General features: G+C 32.5%; 1 protein-coding gene and 1 pseudogene across 1 annotated transcript; one reads left to right on the forward strand and one right to left on the reverse strand.

Annotated features, from left to right (window-relative positions):
- Positions 1-2,482: 2,482 nt before the first annotated feature.
- LOC129899579 (cytochrome P450 71D7-like) lies at positions 2,483-4,497 on the forward strand (annotated as a pseudogene).
- Positions 4,498-8,642: 4,145 nt separating this feature from the next.
- LOC129901486 (40S ribosomal protein S11-like) lies at positions 8,643-11,106 on the reverse strand. Its single transcript, XM_055976681.1, has 6 exons — positions 11,002-11,106; positions 10,879-10,919; positions 10,673-10,773; positions 9,224-9,368; positions 9,061-9,150; positions 8,643-8,976 (listed from the first exon to the last, which is right to left on the reverse strand). Exons 1-6 carry the CDS (start codon positions 11,011-11,013, stop codon positions 8,886-8,888), a joined length of 480 nt encoding a protein of 159 aa, XP_055832656.1. The 5' UTR covers positions 11,014-11,106; the 3' UTR covers positions 8,643-8,885.
- Between the last annotated feature and the right edge of the window lie 5,346 nt (positions 11,107-16,452).

A 16,452-nucleotide genomic window follows, 5' to 3' on the forward strand; every position in this document is an offset into this window, starting at 1 on the left:
AGCACATTTGATCGTAAACCAGAAGTTTACCGATCTAAATACATTTGTATTATGACATGATCGAATAGGTCATCCTGGATCAATAATGATGAGACGAATTCTTGAAAATTCAACTGGACATCCGTTAAAGAACTTGAAGATTCTTACAAATGATAAATTTTCATATGCTGCTTGTTATCAGGGCAAATTAATTGCCAGACCATCAACCCTGAAGGTTGACATCGAATCTTTGGGCTTTTTAGATCATATACATGGGGATATATGTGGATCTATTCATCCACCTAGTAGATTATTTAGATATTTTATAGTCATAATAGATGCATCATCAAGATGGTCTCGTGTGTGCCTCTTATCATCTCGCAACCTGACGTGTGCGAAGTTATCAACACAAATAATAAGATTAAGGGTGCAATTCCCAGATTATCCAATTAAGGCTATTCGTCTTGATACTGCTGGAGAATTTACGTTTCAAGCTTTTGATGATTATTGCTTATAAATTGGGATAAAAATTGAACATCCTGTTGCTCATTATCATACTCAAAATGGCCTTGCAGAGTCATTTATTAAGCGTATACAATTGATAGCGAGACCTCTAGTTATGAAAAAAATTTATCGATGACTGTTTGGAGTCATGCTATCTTACATGCAGCAGCACTTACGCGTCTCAGATCGATAAATTATAATAAATACTCTCCATCACAATTAGTATTTGGTCATAAGCCAAATATAGACTATCTACGAATTTTTGATTGTGCGGTATACGTGTTTGTAGCACCACCACAACGTACAATGATGGGCCCTCAACGAAGGTTGGACATATATGTTGGGTTTGACTCACTCCCCATAATTCTCTGCCTTGAACCATTGACAACAAGCTTATTTACTGTTCAATTTGCAGATTGTCGGTTTGATGAAACAACTTTCAATTAGGGGGGATAGAAAAAAGACCTCGAAAGAGAAATTGCGTGACAAGTTTCATCACTATCTCATTTTGATCCACGTACTCGCACATGTGAGTAGGAGGTCCAGAAGATTATCCACTTACAGAAAATAGCAAATCAAATGTCACACGCATTTACTGATTTGAAACGGATAACTAAGTCACATATCCCTGCAGTGAATGTGCCTATCCGGATTGATGTCCCAAAAGAATCATCTACTAGTATCATAGCTTCTGAATCTCAAACACGCCTGAAGCGTGGTAGATCATTAGGTTCAAAGGATAAAAATCCTAGAAAGAAAAGCGAGAGAAATAATAAAGATGATACTACTAAAGAACCTCTTGAAGAAGGTAAGGATTTGAGTAATCCTGATATTCCTGAAAAAATCAGTGAACCTGAGACTCAAGTGAATGAAGAACTTTCAATTTGGTCCATATTGTATACATCATCTCTGATGCATTAGAGAATATTTTGCCAAGTATTTTCAGTCATCGACATGTTTGATGAAAATCCAAAAAAAAAAAACACTTGGAATGAACATTCACACAAACAAAACTAAATTAATTTCTAAGATTTGATTGAAAATTACATTCCCTATAAATAATCACTCCAAAAGATTGAAAATTAAAGGAAATTTTTAAAAGAAAATTCAATTCCATGTCGGATGTCGTGAATAGAGATGTAAAGCAGGCTAGTCTAATATCTCAACCCAGCTAAGCTCTCGCGAAGTTTGGATTTCGATGGACTAGGGCGGGCTAACATGGTAAAAAAGCCTTAAAATGAGGGAAATTTAGTACAAAATCGACCGTCAGTGAAGAAAAATACGTCTCATCAATGGGTTCGTTTACATTAGATTTTCGAGAAAAAAGAATAAAATGATTTACTATCGCACAAATATATATAAATAATTTATTTTAAATCAAAAAAATTAAATTATTTGATCAACATCACTTAAAATTTATCGATAGTAATAATATTTATTTCATATTTAATTAAATAATTTACCACCACAAGCATACACATTAAAAAAGACCTTTGATTTTGAACTTTCTGATTTGATAGATTTTTTCTTTCAAAATAGATTTTACCTAACCCACTATGATCTTTGTTTAATACCAATTTTCAGAAGTGAAAAATCTTGAATTAAAAATTCTTTCTTCCGCCCTGGCCACTTCTATCGCTAGTCCTATCCACTCAAAATTTAAAATTATTTAACTAACAAATTGACAGCACAGATTTTTCCTCACTAGTACAGTATTAAGTGAGAGATATTGGGATGAGATAATTTTGGAGAAAATAGATACGGTACAAATTTTGGGTGCAAGAATATAGGATATTATTATATATTTAATTATGAGAGATATTTTAGAGATATGAAAACTTGTATATAATGTAAATAAAAGGTTATAAATTATTTCATTCCAATATCGCTCCCTTAATACTGTACTGGTGAGGAAAAATCCGTGGTGTGCAGAAAACAGTGACTCCAAGTTTTGTTTTTTTTTGAATTTTCATCAAACATGTCGATGGCTGAAATACTTAAAGTATTCTCTAATGCAGAGATGATGTACACAAAACTAACCACATGGCTAAAGTTAAACTACAGTATATATAAGGAGAGACTCATTCTTTCAACAAATTAAAATTGGTCGCACTACAACAACCTTAATTTATTTAGTACCACATGATACTAAACACTACTATTTATTAGTAGTTTACTAATATTCAAGGCTTCTAGAAATCATTTGGGAATTATTGTGGCACTACAAAAGGCAGCTAGAATTGCCTGGGAAAAAAAACATCCCACCACCAAAATAACATTTTAATTTGCTTCCTTGTTGCAGCTCATCAAATTAAATCAATGGAGATCAATTTTGTTTCATTTCTCCTCTTATTCTCATTCCTTTTAATTATTTTTAGAAAATGGAAAAGAAGACAAAAACAAAAGCTACCTCCAGGTCCATGGAGACTCCCACTCATTGGGAGTTTGCATCACTTGATTAGTGGACATAATCCACATCGTATTTTTAGAGATCTAGCTCGAAAATACGGTCCTGTAATGTACTTGGAACTCGGGGAAGTTCCTACCTTCATCATATCATCACCTTCTATGTCCAAACAAGTTTTAAAAACTCACGATCTCGCCTTTGCTAGTAGGCCACAGTTTACATCCACAGATATTGTCATGTACAATAATAAAGACATTGCGTTCGCAGAATATGGTGACTATTGGAAGCAAATGCGCAAAATTTGCATAATGGAACTTCTAAGTGCGAAGATGGTCAAGTCATTTAGCTCAATTAGAAAGGATGAGCTCTCGAGTGTCCTTTCATCGATTGATTCTGTTGGGGGTTCTTGTGAAGTGAACATGACGGATATAATTGTTCGATTCACGAGCTCTGTGACGTGTCGATTGGTGTTTGGAAAATTGTGCAGAGATCGAGATGAGTTGATAAATTTGATGAAAGACGCGTTGTTTTTAGTCGGAGGATTTGATGTAGGTGATTTCTTCCCATCGTGGAAGTTACTTTACCAGATGAGTGGAGCAAAGTCGAAATTGGTAAAGATGCATCAAAACGTTGATTTCGTTTTAGAGAGGATTGTTAATGAACATATTAAGAATCGAGCAGCGGGGATCAAGGGAAATGGTGCCTATGGAGGTGAAGATTTGGTTGATGTTTTCCTAAGAATTAAAGAGAATGATCAACTTCAATTTCCAATAACCAATGACCACATAAAAGCTGTGATTTTGGTAAAATAATTTTTGTTTTTGAGTTTTAAAGTTTAGAGTTATTCTCATTAGATTGTTCTGTTGTCTTATTTATTTATTCGTTGATACAGGACATGTTTACCGCTGGGACTGAGACTTCATCTACAGCTATTATTTGGGCATTATCAGAATTGATGAAATACCCAAATGTTATGGCCAAGGCACAAAGCGAAGTGAGACAAGCCTTCAAAGAGAAAACGGATTTTGATGAAGAAGATCTTGATAACTTGCCGTACCTAATGTTAGTGATTAAAGAAACATTAAGGCTACATGCTCCAAGTATAGTGCACAGGGAATGTAGGGAAGAAACAGTCGTTGATGGATATACAATACCTGCTAATGCCACAGTATTAGTCAATACATGGGCAATGGGAAGAGATCCTGAAATTTGGAATGACCCCGACAGTTTTATACCAGAGAGATTTGAAAATTCTCCTATTGACTATTTGGGAAATAACTATGAGTTTCTTCCGTTTGGTGCAGGAAAGAGGATTTGTCCTGGAATGCAGTTTGGTTTAGCTAGTGTTAAACAACCTCTAGCTCGACTCCTCTACCACTTTAACTGGGGACTTCCATGTGGGATTAGTCCAAAAGATTTGGATATGAGCGAGAAAAGTGGATTAAGTGCAGCAAAAGAGAGATCTTTACTTAATTGCCAAAACAAATCAAATGAGCTTTTAATTTTCTTCAACCTCTTTTAGTTTTTTTTTTCCCTGTCTCCCATTTGTCTTTGAAGTTTATTTACTCTGAAAATAACTAAAGAATAAGCACCACAATTGGTTTTAAGTACCCTTTTGTATAGTATGTAATAGTATGCTCCTATTTTGTTGTACTTTTCTCTCAAAGTCATTGTTATGGATCCACATCGTTATTACCCCCTATCTTTATATAGTTCATAATTCATATCGAATTGATAAATTAGTCATATCGATCGATGCATGATTTTTAAGCATAATTTTATTTTTATCACCATTACATAGCCTAACTAATGAAACAAATACATAAGTAACAAAAAAGTCATATTTTCATCATAATAAAAAATTCATAAAAAAATCACTGGTCATGCCAGTAAAAAGTAAAGAGGGAGAAGGTCCTTTTGGTTTGAATCTTCGAGGTAAGTGAATGATAATCCTTATATTATAGGGCTTGACTTAGTCTCTCCGTCAGTCCTTCTCTTACCTTAAAGGTCAAAGTATTGTCACAATAGAGACGTTTGAATCTCTCATTAACCATTTCTGCTTTGCTAGCTATAAAAAAAAAAAAGTCAATAGAAACATTTTGACTCGATCGAGTTCAAGGGTTCAACAAGTGTAACTTTTAATTCTCTCAAGTCATTGTTTTCGGTCCAAATCAATATACCAAATTTAAATACAATCTTCATTATATGATCACATTTTGTTTCTCTCTATTTGTCTTGTATTTTTGTTTTGACACTTGAATTAAAAGTTATGGACAGGGCGGTTCAACATAATTGGGGGCCTAAAATAAAATGTTAATTAGAGACCCAAAATTTAAACAAATTTGATATGTATTTATTTTTAAAATTTATTTTTTTAGCTTTTTAGATGCAAATTATTATTTAATATTTTTCATACGAATTTTTTCTTTAAATAATTAGTTTTATGTAAGATTTTACTAATTCAATGTTGAAAAACATCATTTCATTTAGGCAATCATTATATGAATTTTTAACATAATTTTATAAGTAATAAGTTGAGAAATTTTAGATAAAAATAAGAATTATAACCATAGAATTTGATTTAAAAAGTTGATAACTTGGTATACCTTCACTTTAACATACTTGTTGTGATGCTTGAAAATCTAAGAAGAAATTAAAAAAGAAAACTGCAATTCACTTGTTCAACACTTTTCGGCTATTGATTCTTATATTTGACAGAGTGTTACGTTATCTTATTAAAGATTTGAAGAAAGACATTACAAAGGACAAAATGTAAGAAGGCAAAATAACATTTTCTTGATTTTTTCTATTTGAAAAGGGGTTAAAAAGAATAAAATAACATAAATTCTTAAAAAATTATACTTTTATCCTAAATAATAATTTTTTCTATAAAAATACTAAAATATATTTTTTCCTTGATAAAAATATGAGGCCCCCAACAAAGGCATATGCCTTATTTCTTTAAGCATAGAGCCGCACACTGCCTATGGGAAGCTCTTGAATTCGAGTTAAGTAAATATACCTCTCAGTTTTGCGAGTAGATATAATTTTTTATTAAAAAAATAGTATATATATATCACGGTCGTCTAACAAATGAAGCGTATTTACCTTTTTCGTTAACAAACATATATTTACGGAATTAAAATTTTAAAACTAATTTTTAACTTCAAAATATCGTGTGGCTTTAAAAATTACCTCATCCACTTTAAACACAATCCCTCCTCTATTCTCATCCACTTTAAACACAATCCCTCTTCTATTCAACCGATTTGGATTGGGTCGGAATAAAAGAATAAAAGAGGGATTGAGTTCTCTTTTTGTTGGGTCAGCATCTAGAGGGGTTAAAAAAAGTTGAGGTAATTTTTTAAAGTTGTGATATTTTTGAACTTAAAATATCATTTTTTTTTAGGATTATTATTTTTAATTCAGTCTGTTAACGAAGATAAAAATATGCACCATTTATTAGACGACGAAAATATATATGTATTATTTATTAAACGATAAAATATATATATATAACAATTTTTTAATAAAAAGTATATATCATGAGCTAATTTTACTACCTCAGACCACCCAAGCTCAAGTAATTTTAATAAAAAGGCAGAATGACATCGGAGGCCCTTATACTTGGTTCCATTTTTCACATAGACCCTTCTACTCACGTATTTATCAAGTAAAACCTCATACCCACTGAAACCCAACATTTTAAACACTTTTTTTGAACAGAGTGCCTAGCAAGTAGCAAGGATCAGTGCCATCCTGAGAGTCCATACGTGCATCACAAAAAGATGCATTTGCTTGACAAAATAGAAGTGAGTACATGTGAAATAGTACTCACATAAAGAGGTGAACCCAAATATAAAAGAAATATAAGTTGCACCACCACCAACTTATTGCTATACTATTTCTCAATCAATACTAGGCAGAGATGGCTCGTGCTCGTTGAAAGATTTTTTCAAGGTGAATGCGGGCGCGCGCATATATATATATAATGTATGTGTGTATATAGATAGATATTATATATATAGTTGACAATCGTTTATGACTGAGTTTGCGGGCTATACACATAGATAATATATATATGATTGGCAATTGTTTGTAGCTACGTTATTTACATTGGATTTTTCTCTTTTTCCATAATACCCATTTCACATAATTTTTTTATCGACCAAACATGTTGGCAACCAGATTCATCAGGCTTCCACAAGAATTGCACAACTGAAGTAAGTAAATCAGCATCTGACTGGTGAGTGGCATTTTGTGCAACACTTTCCTTCTTCAAACTTCTTTCAGCTGAAACAAATATGGCAGCCAGAAGAAAACTCCAAGAAATCGACAATAATGGCCGAAAAACCTTCCATCTTCCTCCAACTCCTGCCATAACAAGAACAAAATACTATCTTACCTCCACACCCACAACCCCAAAAATCCAAAAGTGATTACAAATTCTTAGAAATTCAAACAGAATATATATAACAAGTTAAAGCATGAAAACAAGAAAACTAAAAGTCCCAATTTCTTTGATGCCAATTTGGTACTTTTTTGACCCACTCTCACTCCTATATAATGTGATACAGAGGAGTTGAAAGATGGTTAGACGATGTAATAGCCGCAGAAAAAGAAATAGTTAGCTTGGGTTCATGAGATTAGGAATTAAATGAGCAATTCAGTATTGTTGATTATACAAGTTATGTTTTTAAAATTTAGATGAAATTATATCAATCTAAATGTAGGAGAAGTGATGTTTTTGTAAAAACGACTTATAACATAAACTAAAAGCCTAGACTAAATGAGCACTGTGGATATAAATTTGAAATATCTGATGGTATAAATTTATACAATCAGGTGACAATCCCTATAGTTACCGACTAAGGATACCGTTATTCAAGTCAGGGATGATCAATGTGAGCAAGTTCACATACACAAAGGATGTGTTTGGACTTCAATAGGAAGGAAACTACTTTTTAAAAAATGAATAAATAATTTTCTCATAGTTGATTAGTTAAATTTTTTTAAAATATTTTCTTTAAAAATGAAAACAAAACTTTTATTAAAAAAATTATAAGTGAAATTACACATGGATCCTTCCACCCTCCACCCTAGTAGCCCCCAACCCTACCACCTCACATTTCATTGTATTGTCTAAGAATATATACAAATAATTTTACAATAATATTTTTTAACTTACATACCAAACACTAAAAAGTAAATAAAAACCTATTTTCCAAAGATTTTTTTTTTTTTATACTGAACACACCCAGAGCCCTCTAGCCTTGTCATAATTACATATCTCACTAAAAATACAGAAAGTATTGTAAAATTTATATACTTTATATGTTCTTACACAAAATGTAATTAACTCCCACTTATCTCACTTATAAATTCTTCCCTCCATTGTGAAAACCTCCACAATTGTAGCCTTACACCTCCATAACCTCCCGTTAATCTCAAATGATAAATGTCATACTATTGACAATCTATTGTATGCCTCTATGACCACTATTTATAGAGGCATAAGAATTCATAGGGTATACACTTCAACACATATTTGGTAAAAGGAGAAAAATTACTTGTTCCCTATATGCTTATTCTACAACTCGCTCGTCTTATATTGCTCTATTTTATAACAGAAATCTTATACTGATTAACTTGAATGGAAAACATTGTCAATCATTTAATGACCAACTATATGTGATTGAAGCATAGTTAGTGGGGAAATACGACTAACTACTTCGACCAACCTTATAACAAGTATCACAAGCGTAGCAACTTTTGCACTAATTTATAGAACATTGAGAATCTGCTGATATTAAAGTTTTCGACTGTGGCAAAGAACCAATAGATCCATAGGCTTAAGAGGGGGTAAAACTTGCTGCTAGCAGTAAGTTTCAAAATTTGAAGCTCAAAGGAAAATCAATGAAGACAACAATCCAGTAACAGCATAGAAGTATGGATTTCATTCCTAGAAGTAACAACAAAAATGGAGGCACCAAGCTCACATTCCGGTAAAAGCTTTTTTCCCACCACCACCAGCACCAGCTGGAATCACCTTCAAGACATTGAACCTCACGGTTTTGGATAAAGGCCTGTGAAGCAGAAAATGTTATCACCTACAATAACAACAAATGATGAAATATACTCTAGAGAAATCAAAATAATGTGGTCCTAACCTGCACTGTCCAATAGTAACATGATCTCCCTCTTTCACACGGAAGCATGGTGATATGTGAGCTGGAATATTGGAGTGCCTCTTCTCGTATCTGAAATAACTTGTGTTAAAACTAACAAATGAAGAAGTGAAGCAGCCAGCATAATATAAGTGACAAGCCTTGCCTCTGATACTTCTTGACATAATGTAGGTAATTGCGTCGAACAATGATGGTTCTGTTCATCTTAGCACTGTGGCATGTACCAGCAAGGATACGGCCTCGGATAGAAACATTGCCAGTGAATGGGCATTTCTTGTCAATATATGTACCTAAATTCAAACAGACCAAACCATTAGATTAAACCATAGAACAAAGTGAAATTAAGCAATCATAGCTATTTTACAATGCAGAAAAAATAAATTGGCAATATCATTTTCTATGTGTGAAAGCCAACAGCAAGTTCATGCAGCTTCTTGTTAACAGGGTTTATTATAAAGCACATAAATTTAAAAAGTTGTTCTGGACCATTTCACCAAACATAAGTGAAAGAATCCCAAAGATTATAACCAATAACGAACCACATTCAGATTCACAAGAAGAAATAGACTTACATGGTTCTTTTTTTATTGGCAAAAGGAATTATTACACGTACAAGAATTAATCATTGTTGGTTTAGAAATATCTACTATCTCGGCATATGAAAAATGAAAGAACACAATGGATGAAAGCAATAACAAAATGGCATTAAACAAATTCTACTAGTAAACCAGGCTTTCCCTTATATACTCAACAACAACGCCCCAATCCCAAGCAAATCATACAATCCAAAAATGTTACTCAACCATCATCTAACTGTTGCTTAGATTCCAAGGCAGGCAATAAGACATCCCACTATTCTTTATCAAAAAGATACCTAAAAGTTAGTTCTTCATATCACCGAGTAAATATGTCTTGGACTTGAAGGTGTGAGCTGTTTCCATAAGCTTTCAATACTTCTTAGATGAAGCATAAGCTTTCAGTACTTCACCAAATCTACCACAGTACTTTACCCAAAATGCCCCAGCATATCCTAAATACTTCCAGAAATTCGTATCAATGTACTAAAATTTTCAAAATTTCCAGGTGATGCAGAAACCTAGAGCTACTGAATGTGGAATTAGACTGATTGCCATATCATAGCATACCAGCTACTGGATGACTTAGTAGTACTAAACAGGCACTTACTAATGTTCAGGTAGCAAGAAAAAGCCGTAGGACATGAATTTGGGGCATGTTTCCAAACAGCAGTAAACCTGCTTAGTTTGCACTAGATGGGCTAAATCAATTTTCCATTAGAGCAAGCAAATATTTCCACAATCACCAACTTGAGACATCACAAAGGCACTAACGATTCATCTCTCCTTGAAATAATTTCCTTATTTATCCAACTCTCTCTCAATACCCTCCGTGATATATTCTACATGAAAGTCAAAATTGCAGAGTAGCTTTATCGAATTTCTGGTCTGCTCCATTCAGACCGTACACATCAGATCTATAACTATACTAATTAGAAAGCATAATATCTAACATAAATCAGCAATACAGAAGTCAAACAAAAACAAATGAAATACAATTAGAGGAAATGAATATGTACCTTCAGTAGCCTCACGAGGAGTCTTGAATCCTAAACCGATACTCTTAAAGTATCGATTTCCTCCCTTTCCTGGTCTCTTTCCCTTACCGGTCTTCTTAGAGCTGCCGAGATCAGATAAACAAACAAAACGCAAATCTTAGGTTCAAATTCCTTCAATTTAGGGACTAGAACCAGTAAATGCATATAGCATTGGTCAGGATGCTCACCTTAGAAAAACACCTGGCTGCTTCAAAAACGCCTTCTCTGTCTGCGGCACAAAGTAAATCCATTAGATTTTCTCTATAATAGCTACTAAAGTACAGGTAAAATGAGAGAGAGGAGAAAAAAACCTGTTCCGCCATGACTTAGGGTTACCAAGGACGCAGAACTCAACGAGGATAGCTTCTCTAAAGCAAAAACCCTATTTCGCAGAAGAGAATATAACACTGGCTTAGAGAAAGTTATATACTCTAGGCAGGTTGGGTTAGAAACTGTGGACTGGACTTGCAAAATGGGCTAACTTACGAATGGGCTCAAAATCCAAACCAACTAAAATTGTAAAAATCATGATATTCTATTTGGACACTGCTATTTAGTTTGCACTTATTTTTAATTATTTTTGAAAAAATTATGTGGATAAACAAATATCTACTAGCTAATTAGATAACGTAGTTATAGTTTAAATTAATTGTGGCTCGTGAAAAATATTTAGTTGTAATTACAGTTTGAGTTTTGTATAATTCACACGATTATACAGTTGAGTTTTGTTAAATTTGCATGATTTATACAAACACTATGTGCGAATCGAATTATGTAGCGAAATATACAAACACTACAAATTGTATGGCGAATTATACAAACGTTGTATACACAAACGTTATATAAAATGCGAACTACATAATGAATTATACAAACGTATACAAATGTTGTGTGAATTATACAAATGCTGCTATAACTATAGCTACGAGTTGTAATTAGCAAACTATAGCTATGGAGCATAATTAAGATATTTTTGAGTGGCTATATGCGAAAATTCCCCATTATTTTTTAACATGTTTACTATTTTCTAATAACTCAAGCCATATAGCGTCTAAACTTGAATAACTCGAGTCATATAGCGTCTAAACTTAAATGTGATTGAAGTTCAGGTAAAAATATTTGAAGTTCAAAGAAAAAAATTAAACTTTAGTCATACTCATATGTATTTGAACTTTACTCATATGAAAATTTAAACATCGCATATCTAAAAGTTTCAAAAAAAAAGTTAGGAATGTGTGCATTTCAATACGCTAATAGCTATTTGTGAGGTAATTATGTTCACACTTTGATATCTATAATAGATATTTGATCATGTTTTATTTTCTATCACAATTTTAAGAGCAAGCCTATCGAGATGAAAGCTGAAAAAAAGGAGAATTATAGAGTAAGAAATCAAAATACACATCAAATTATGCTTCTGATGGACCATCTCTTTGATGTTAATTATTTAAAATGTGTGGTTAATTGTATTCAAAATGTGTTGTTTGTACAACTCTTCATGCCATTTGCAAAATTTGCACAATGATGTAATAAATTTTAAATTTTTAGCTTCCTACTTTTTGCAAACAAAGTTACCTCAAGAGATAAGTTAGAAATTGCATTTCAGTTGACATTTTTAACTTATACTATTTAAAGTTGCACGCTTGTTAGACGAAAAGAAGAGTAACAATTCAATTAAGATGTATCGAAAAAAAGAAAGAAATAATAGGCACATAACAAGTTACAAACAGATATGATGGAGAACTACATCTGATGAGATCGACCTCAGTTCCAGATTTGCTTGAACAAACAATCCGAAAAGTCTCAGATGAATTAATGAGCTCGAGCAACCAATCTACATGAATTATGAATGAAAACGGGTTCTCTGACCTTTTCAAGAAACTTTCAACCAAATATATACATCACAAGAGAAACATTTTCCACTACCAATCATTATTTCTCCTACACCTATCGTGGCTACTATTGCCAAATTGTGATGCTAAGACCTGTGGTAATGCTGATATTTGCCTGATCCATAAGAAGTTTAATGGGTAAAATCACCAGATGTTGAAAATCTATGGTGATTATAATTGTCTGACCCATAAGAAGCGAAATTATCAAAATCAAGCCTGTTGGACTTTCTGGACGAACAAGAAACAGAAGCACGACCACCAAAACTGGAGTTCGAAATCTTAGCTCTCTTATTTCTAGGAGTCGAAGGAGATATCCAATTATTAGATTGAGGATAGTCTTCAGGATCATCCGGAACCCAACCTCCCCTTCGTTTCACCTTATAGCTTGACGTATATCCGCCTTCATTTTTTTCTTTCTTCTTCCGTGCCCTACCAAAATCACGAGGTACAGACCTGAACTCTTTTGCTCTTTCCTTTTCTTAAGGACTTCAGCTCCAAAATTCACTAAACAACTGAGTCAAAAATTTAGATTACAAGCTTTTGCAATCTAGGAATTGTACTCACAATTTCTTCCCTCTTCTTGTAAGGGTTATCAGTCCTTATTTTGTTTTAGAGTCTTGGTTTTTGGTCTTATTATTGTAGATCTATTCCTATTCTACAAAGGATTTAGATCATCTAATAGTCGTTTAATCCGTGTCAGTATAACTAGAGTTAGTTATGGAGACATCTTGAAATCTAAGTCAACTAGAGTTTGTTGGTTTAGTGGGCAATAGAGCTATTGCTCGAAATCTAATTGTAACAAAGTTGTTGTAGTGAGTGGAAGAGATTGCGAGTGCAATTCCTAAATTGCAAGAGTTTGTAATCTAAATCTTGACTCTTTGATTAGTGAAGTTGGAGATAAAATCTTGTGTGACAGGTCGTGATTTTTCTCCCTTGAGCAAGCAGGGGCGGAGCCACATATTGCTCAGGGGTTCATCCGAACCCCTTTCGGAGGAAAATTATTCTATTTATACATGGTAAAAATAATTTTTTTTTATGTATATATATTGAAGATGTCGAATCTCCTTCGCCAAGTTCATATGCAAATTCAAAATTTGAACCCCTAAATCAAAATTCTGGCTCTGCCACTGTGAGCAAGGAGTTTTTCACATAAAATCTTGTGTTTGATTTACTTTCTATTTTTTACTTTTCCGCATTATTATTCTAATAAAGGACCTGGTCCCTGACGTTTAGTAGACTCGTACATTCTATCAGGTTTATCCCCGATTTTACATCATGAGAAGTGAAATAAAAGAAATGAAAGCAGAGAACACAAAAGCAGAGGAAAAGGGATCTTACCGATCGTTTCTCCGTGTGGAGCATTCTAGCTCACCTCAACATGTCAGTTTTTCGACATTACAAATTAATTCGAGTTACATATTGAACTTTTTAATCTATTTACTACATTTGTCTTTCATTCTGATCTAACAGGCCAGAAGCGTATGACTTTTGAGTTTTTCTTTTTATCCAGTTCTAAACTTTAACATCCTTTACATTATGTTTTTTTGTCATAGCCGCCTTCTTGCGCGTGTAATTTTCTTTCTTCTACTCTTTCATCCCTCTTTTCTACTGTAAAATACTAATGAATGTATTTTTGGCGTTTATATAATAGTAACAGGGACGAATTTGAGTTTTTCCTTATAGCTGAGATGGTTCAGATTTTTTCTTATTATTTATGTAATCCGCAAGATGGAAGTATATTTACTGCGTATTCTCAATTAAAATTTGAATCTGAATCTTTCAGCAGCTAAGAATAGAACTCTTGCTACAATTCTACTACATAAAGAATCTTAATTTTTTTTGTTTTTAACCATAGGAAGTGATGATGTTGAACAACATATTGTGTTCTCAATTGAGTCTCCAATGTACTTCTAGAAAGTAATTAATAATTTATATTAGCAAAATATTTATAGGAATGTTAAACAAAAACAGCAGTGAACTCTGTAAATTAATCCCAAAGAACAGGTTATTATAAAACCCAACTGACCTTCTGATCTCCTTTATGCTGCTTACAACCCTATCAATTCAGCAATTACTTATAGTTCTTAACAAATAAGACTCAATCCACAAATAGAAAAATAAAAAATATCATAATTATTCCTTCCGTCCCATTTTAGTTGTCATGGTTTCTTTTTGAAAGTCAAACTATATGAACTTTGACTAACATTTTAAGATATATTTTTTTATCATATTGATATGAAAAAAAACTGTAACTTGCAGTACTTTACGTATAGTTTTTAAATATCTAATTTTTTACTTTATAATATTGAGTTAAAGTAATATAATTTAATTTTAAATATCTAATTTTTTACTTTATAATATTGAATTAAGTAATATAATTTAATTTTAAAAATTAATAAAATTAACTTTTGAAAAGCGCAACGTGTAAAATGGGACGGAGAGAGTATTAGCAAAGAACATACATGCTAGAACCCAAAAAAACATCGTCGATGACATACCTGCTTGCACCCATGGATATGCTTTTCTTTTTAGCAATTTTACACTGAGAAGAAAGAAGAGATAAGAAATAAAGAGAACTATTGATCAAACAATCATGAAACATGTAGAGAATTTTAGGGCTCGGTCCTCCTGCTACGTGTCTATTCAGCTATAGAAGTAGTAAGACACGTAGCTTATACATATCATCTTTTAGTAGACTTAAATGGCCAAAATGTCCTAAACTTAAACTAAATAGACACCAAACAAACATGTTGAAATTAGAGCTTTTCTAATATAGTAGTAAAGTAAAGTAATAATTGTTGCTTTTTTTTATTTTATAAAATATAAGAGGGTGGTGCTTCTTGAGTCATTGTTTTCACATGTCTTAGCTTAATAAAACGAGTTATCTAATACAATCTATGGTCATATGGCCCCTTTAACCAATATCTGATATGAATTGTTCTTAATTCGACGTCATACCGTGTGGTATAAATATTTGGATAAAATATTCATCTTTCAAAAATTGTTATATTCCATCAGATGTAAGGAATGACATGTTGCACATACTTCGAATAGGCAGTATTAACTTCTAAAGTTCTCAACTCTCAAAGTAAGTTTGTCTATGGTTTTCTTTTATAAGAAGCTTGAATTGATCAGTACAAGTGCTATCTATAATAATGTCTTCTATTAATAATAAGGGGCTTGATTAAGAGAAAATCTTGACAATTTACTCAAAATATTATTTTTTTCACCTTCATCAATAGTTTGGTACAAAAGTTTTGGATTTGGTAGTCAAACAATGCATCATCACTGATTTATGATGTATATTACTGTCCCACAACTATTTAGCAACTTTGATTTTATCTCCATTAGGCAATAGTAATCAATATGCCGAAGTTTGTTATGTTCTTTTTCCTAATTATTTTGAGTGTAGTTCAATTGTCCAAAGTCCTAATATATTTTTATATGCTGATGTTTGTTAGGTTCTTTTTTCTAATTATTTTGAATGTAGTTCAATTGTCCAAAGTCCTAACAAATTTTTAATCTATACTTGCACCATATTAGGATATTATGTCGTTGTTTCGCTACTAAGGATGTTTGCTTTACTCCAAAGTCAATTTACTAATTTGTTAAAATTTTAGGTTGAAAATAATTTAGCATCAATGCATACTGCACCATGGTTAGGTTTTTCTTTTTCTTTTTGCTGCAAAGATAAAGTTTATATGATCATATTATTTTAGATGGACAAATAGACAGGAGAGATTTATTTTGTGCATCAAGGTTTATACTCTAACAACAACAGGTTGTCTGAATCCCCTCTTTTCCTTTAATAGAAGCGTAAATTGTGTCACAATGATAAAAAATTAAAGTACAAACCAATAAACCTACATA

Source organism: Solanum dulcamara, chromosome 8 (genome assembly GCF_947179165.1).
Source record: "Solanum dulcamara chromosome 8, daSolDulc1.2, whole genome shotgun sequence".
Lineage (NCBI taxonomy): Eukaryota > Viridiplantae > Streptophyta > Magnoliopsida > Solanales > Solanaceae > Solanum > Solanum dulcamara.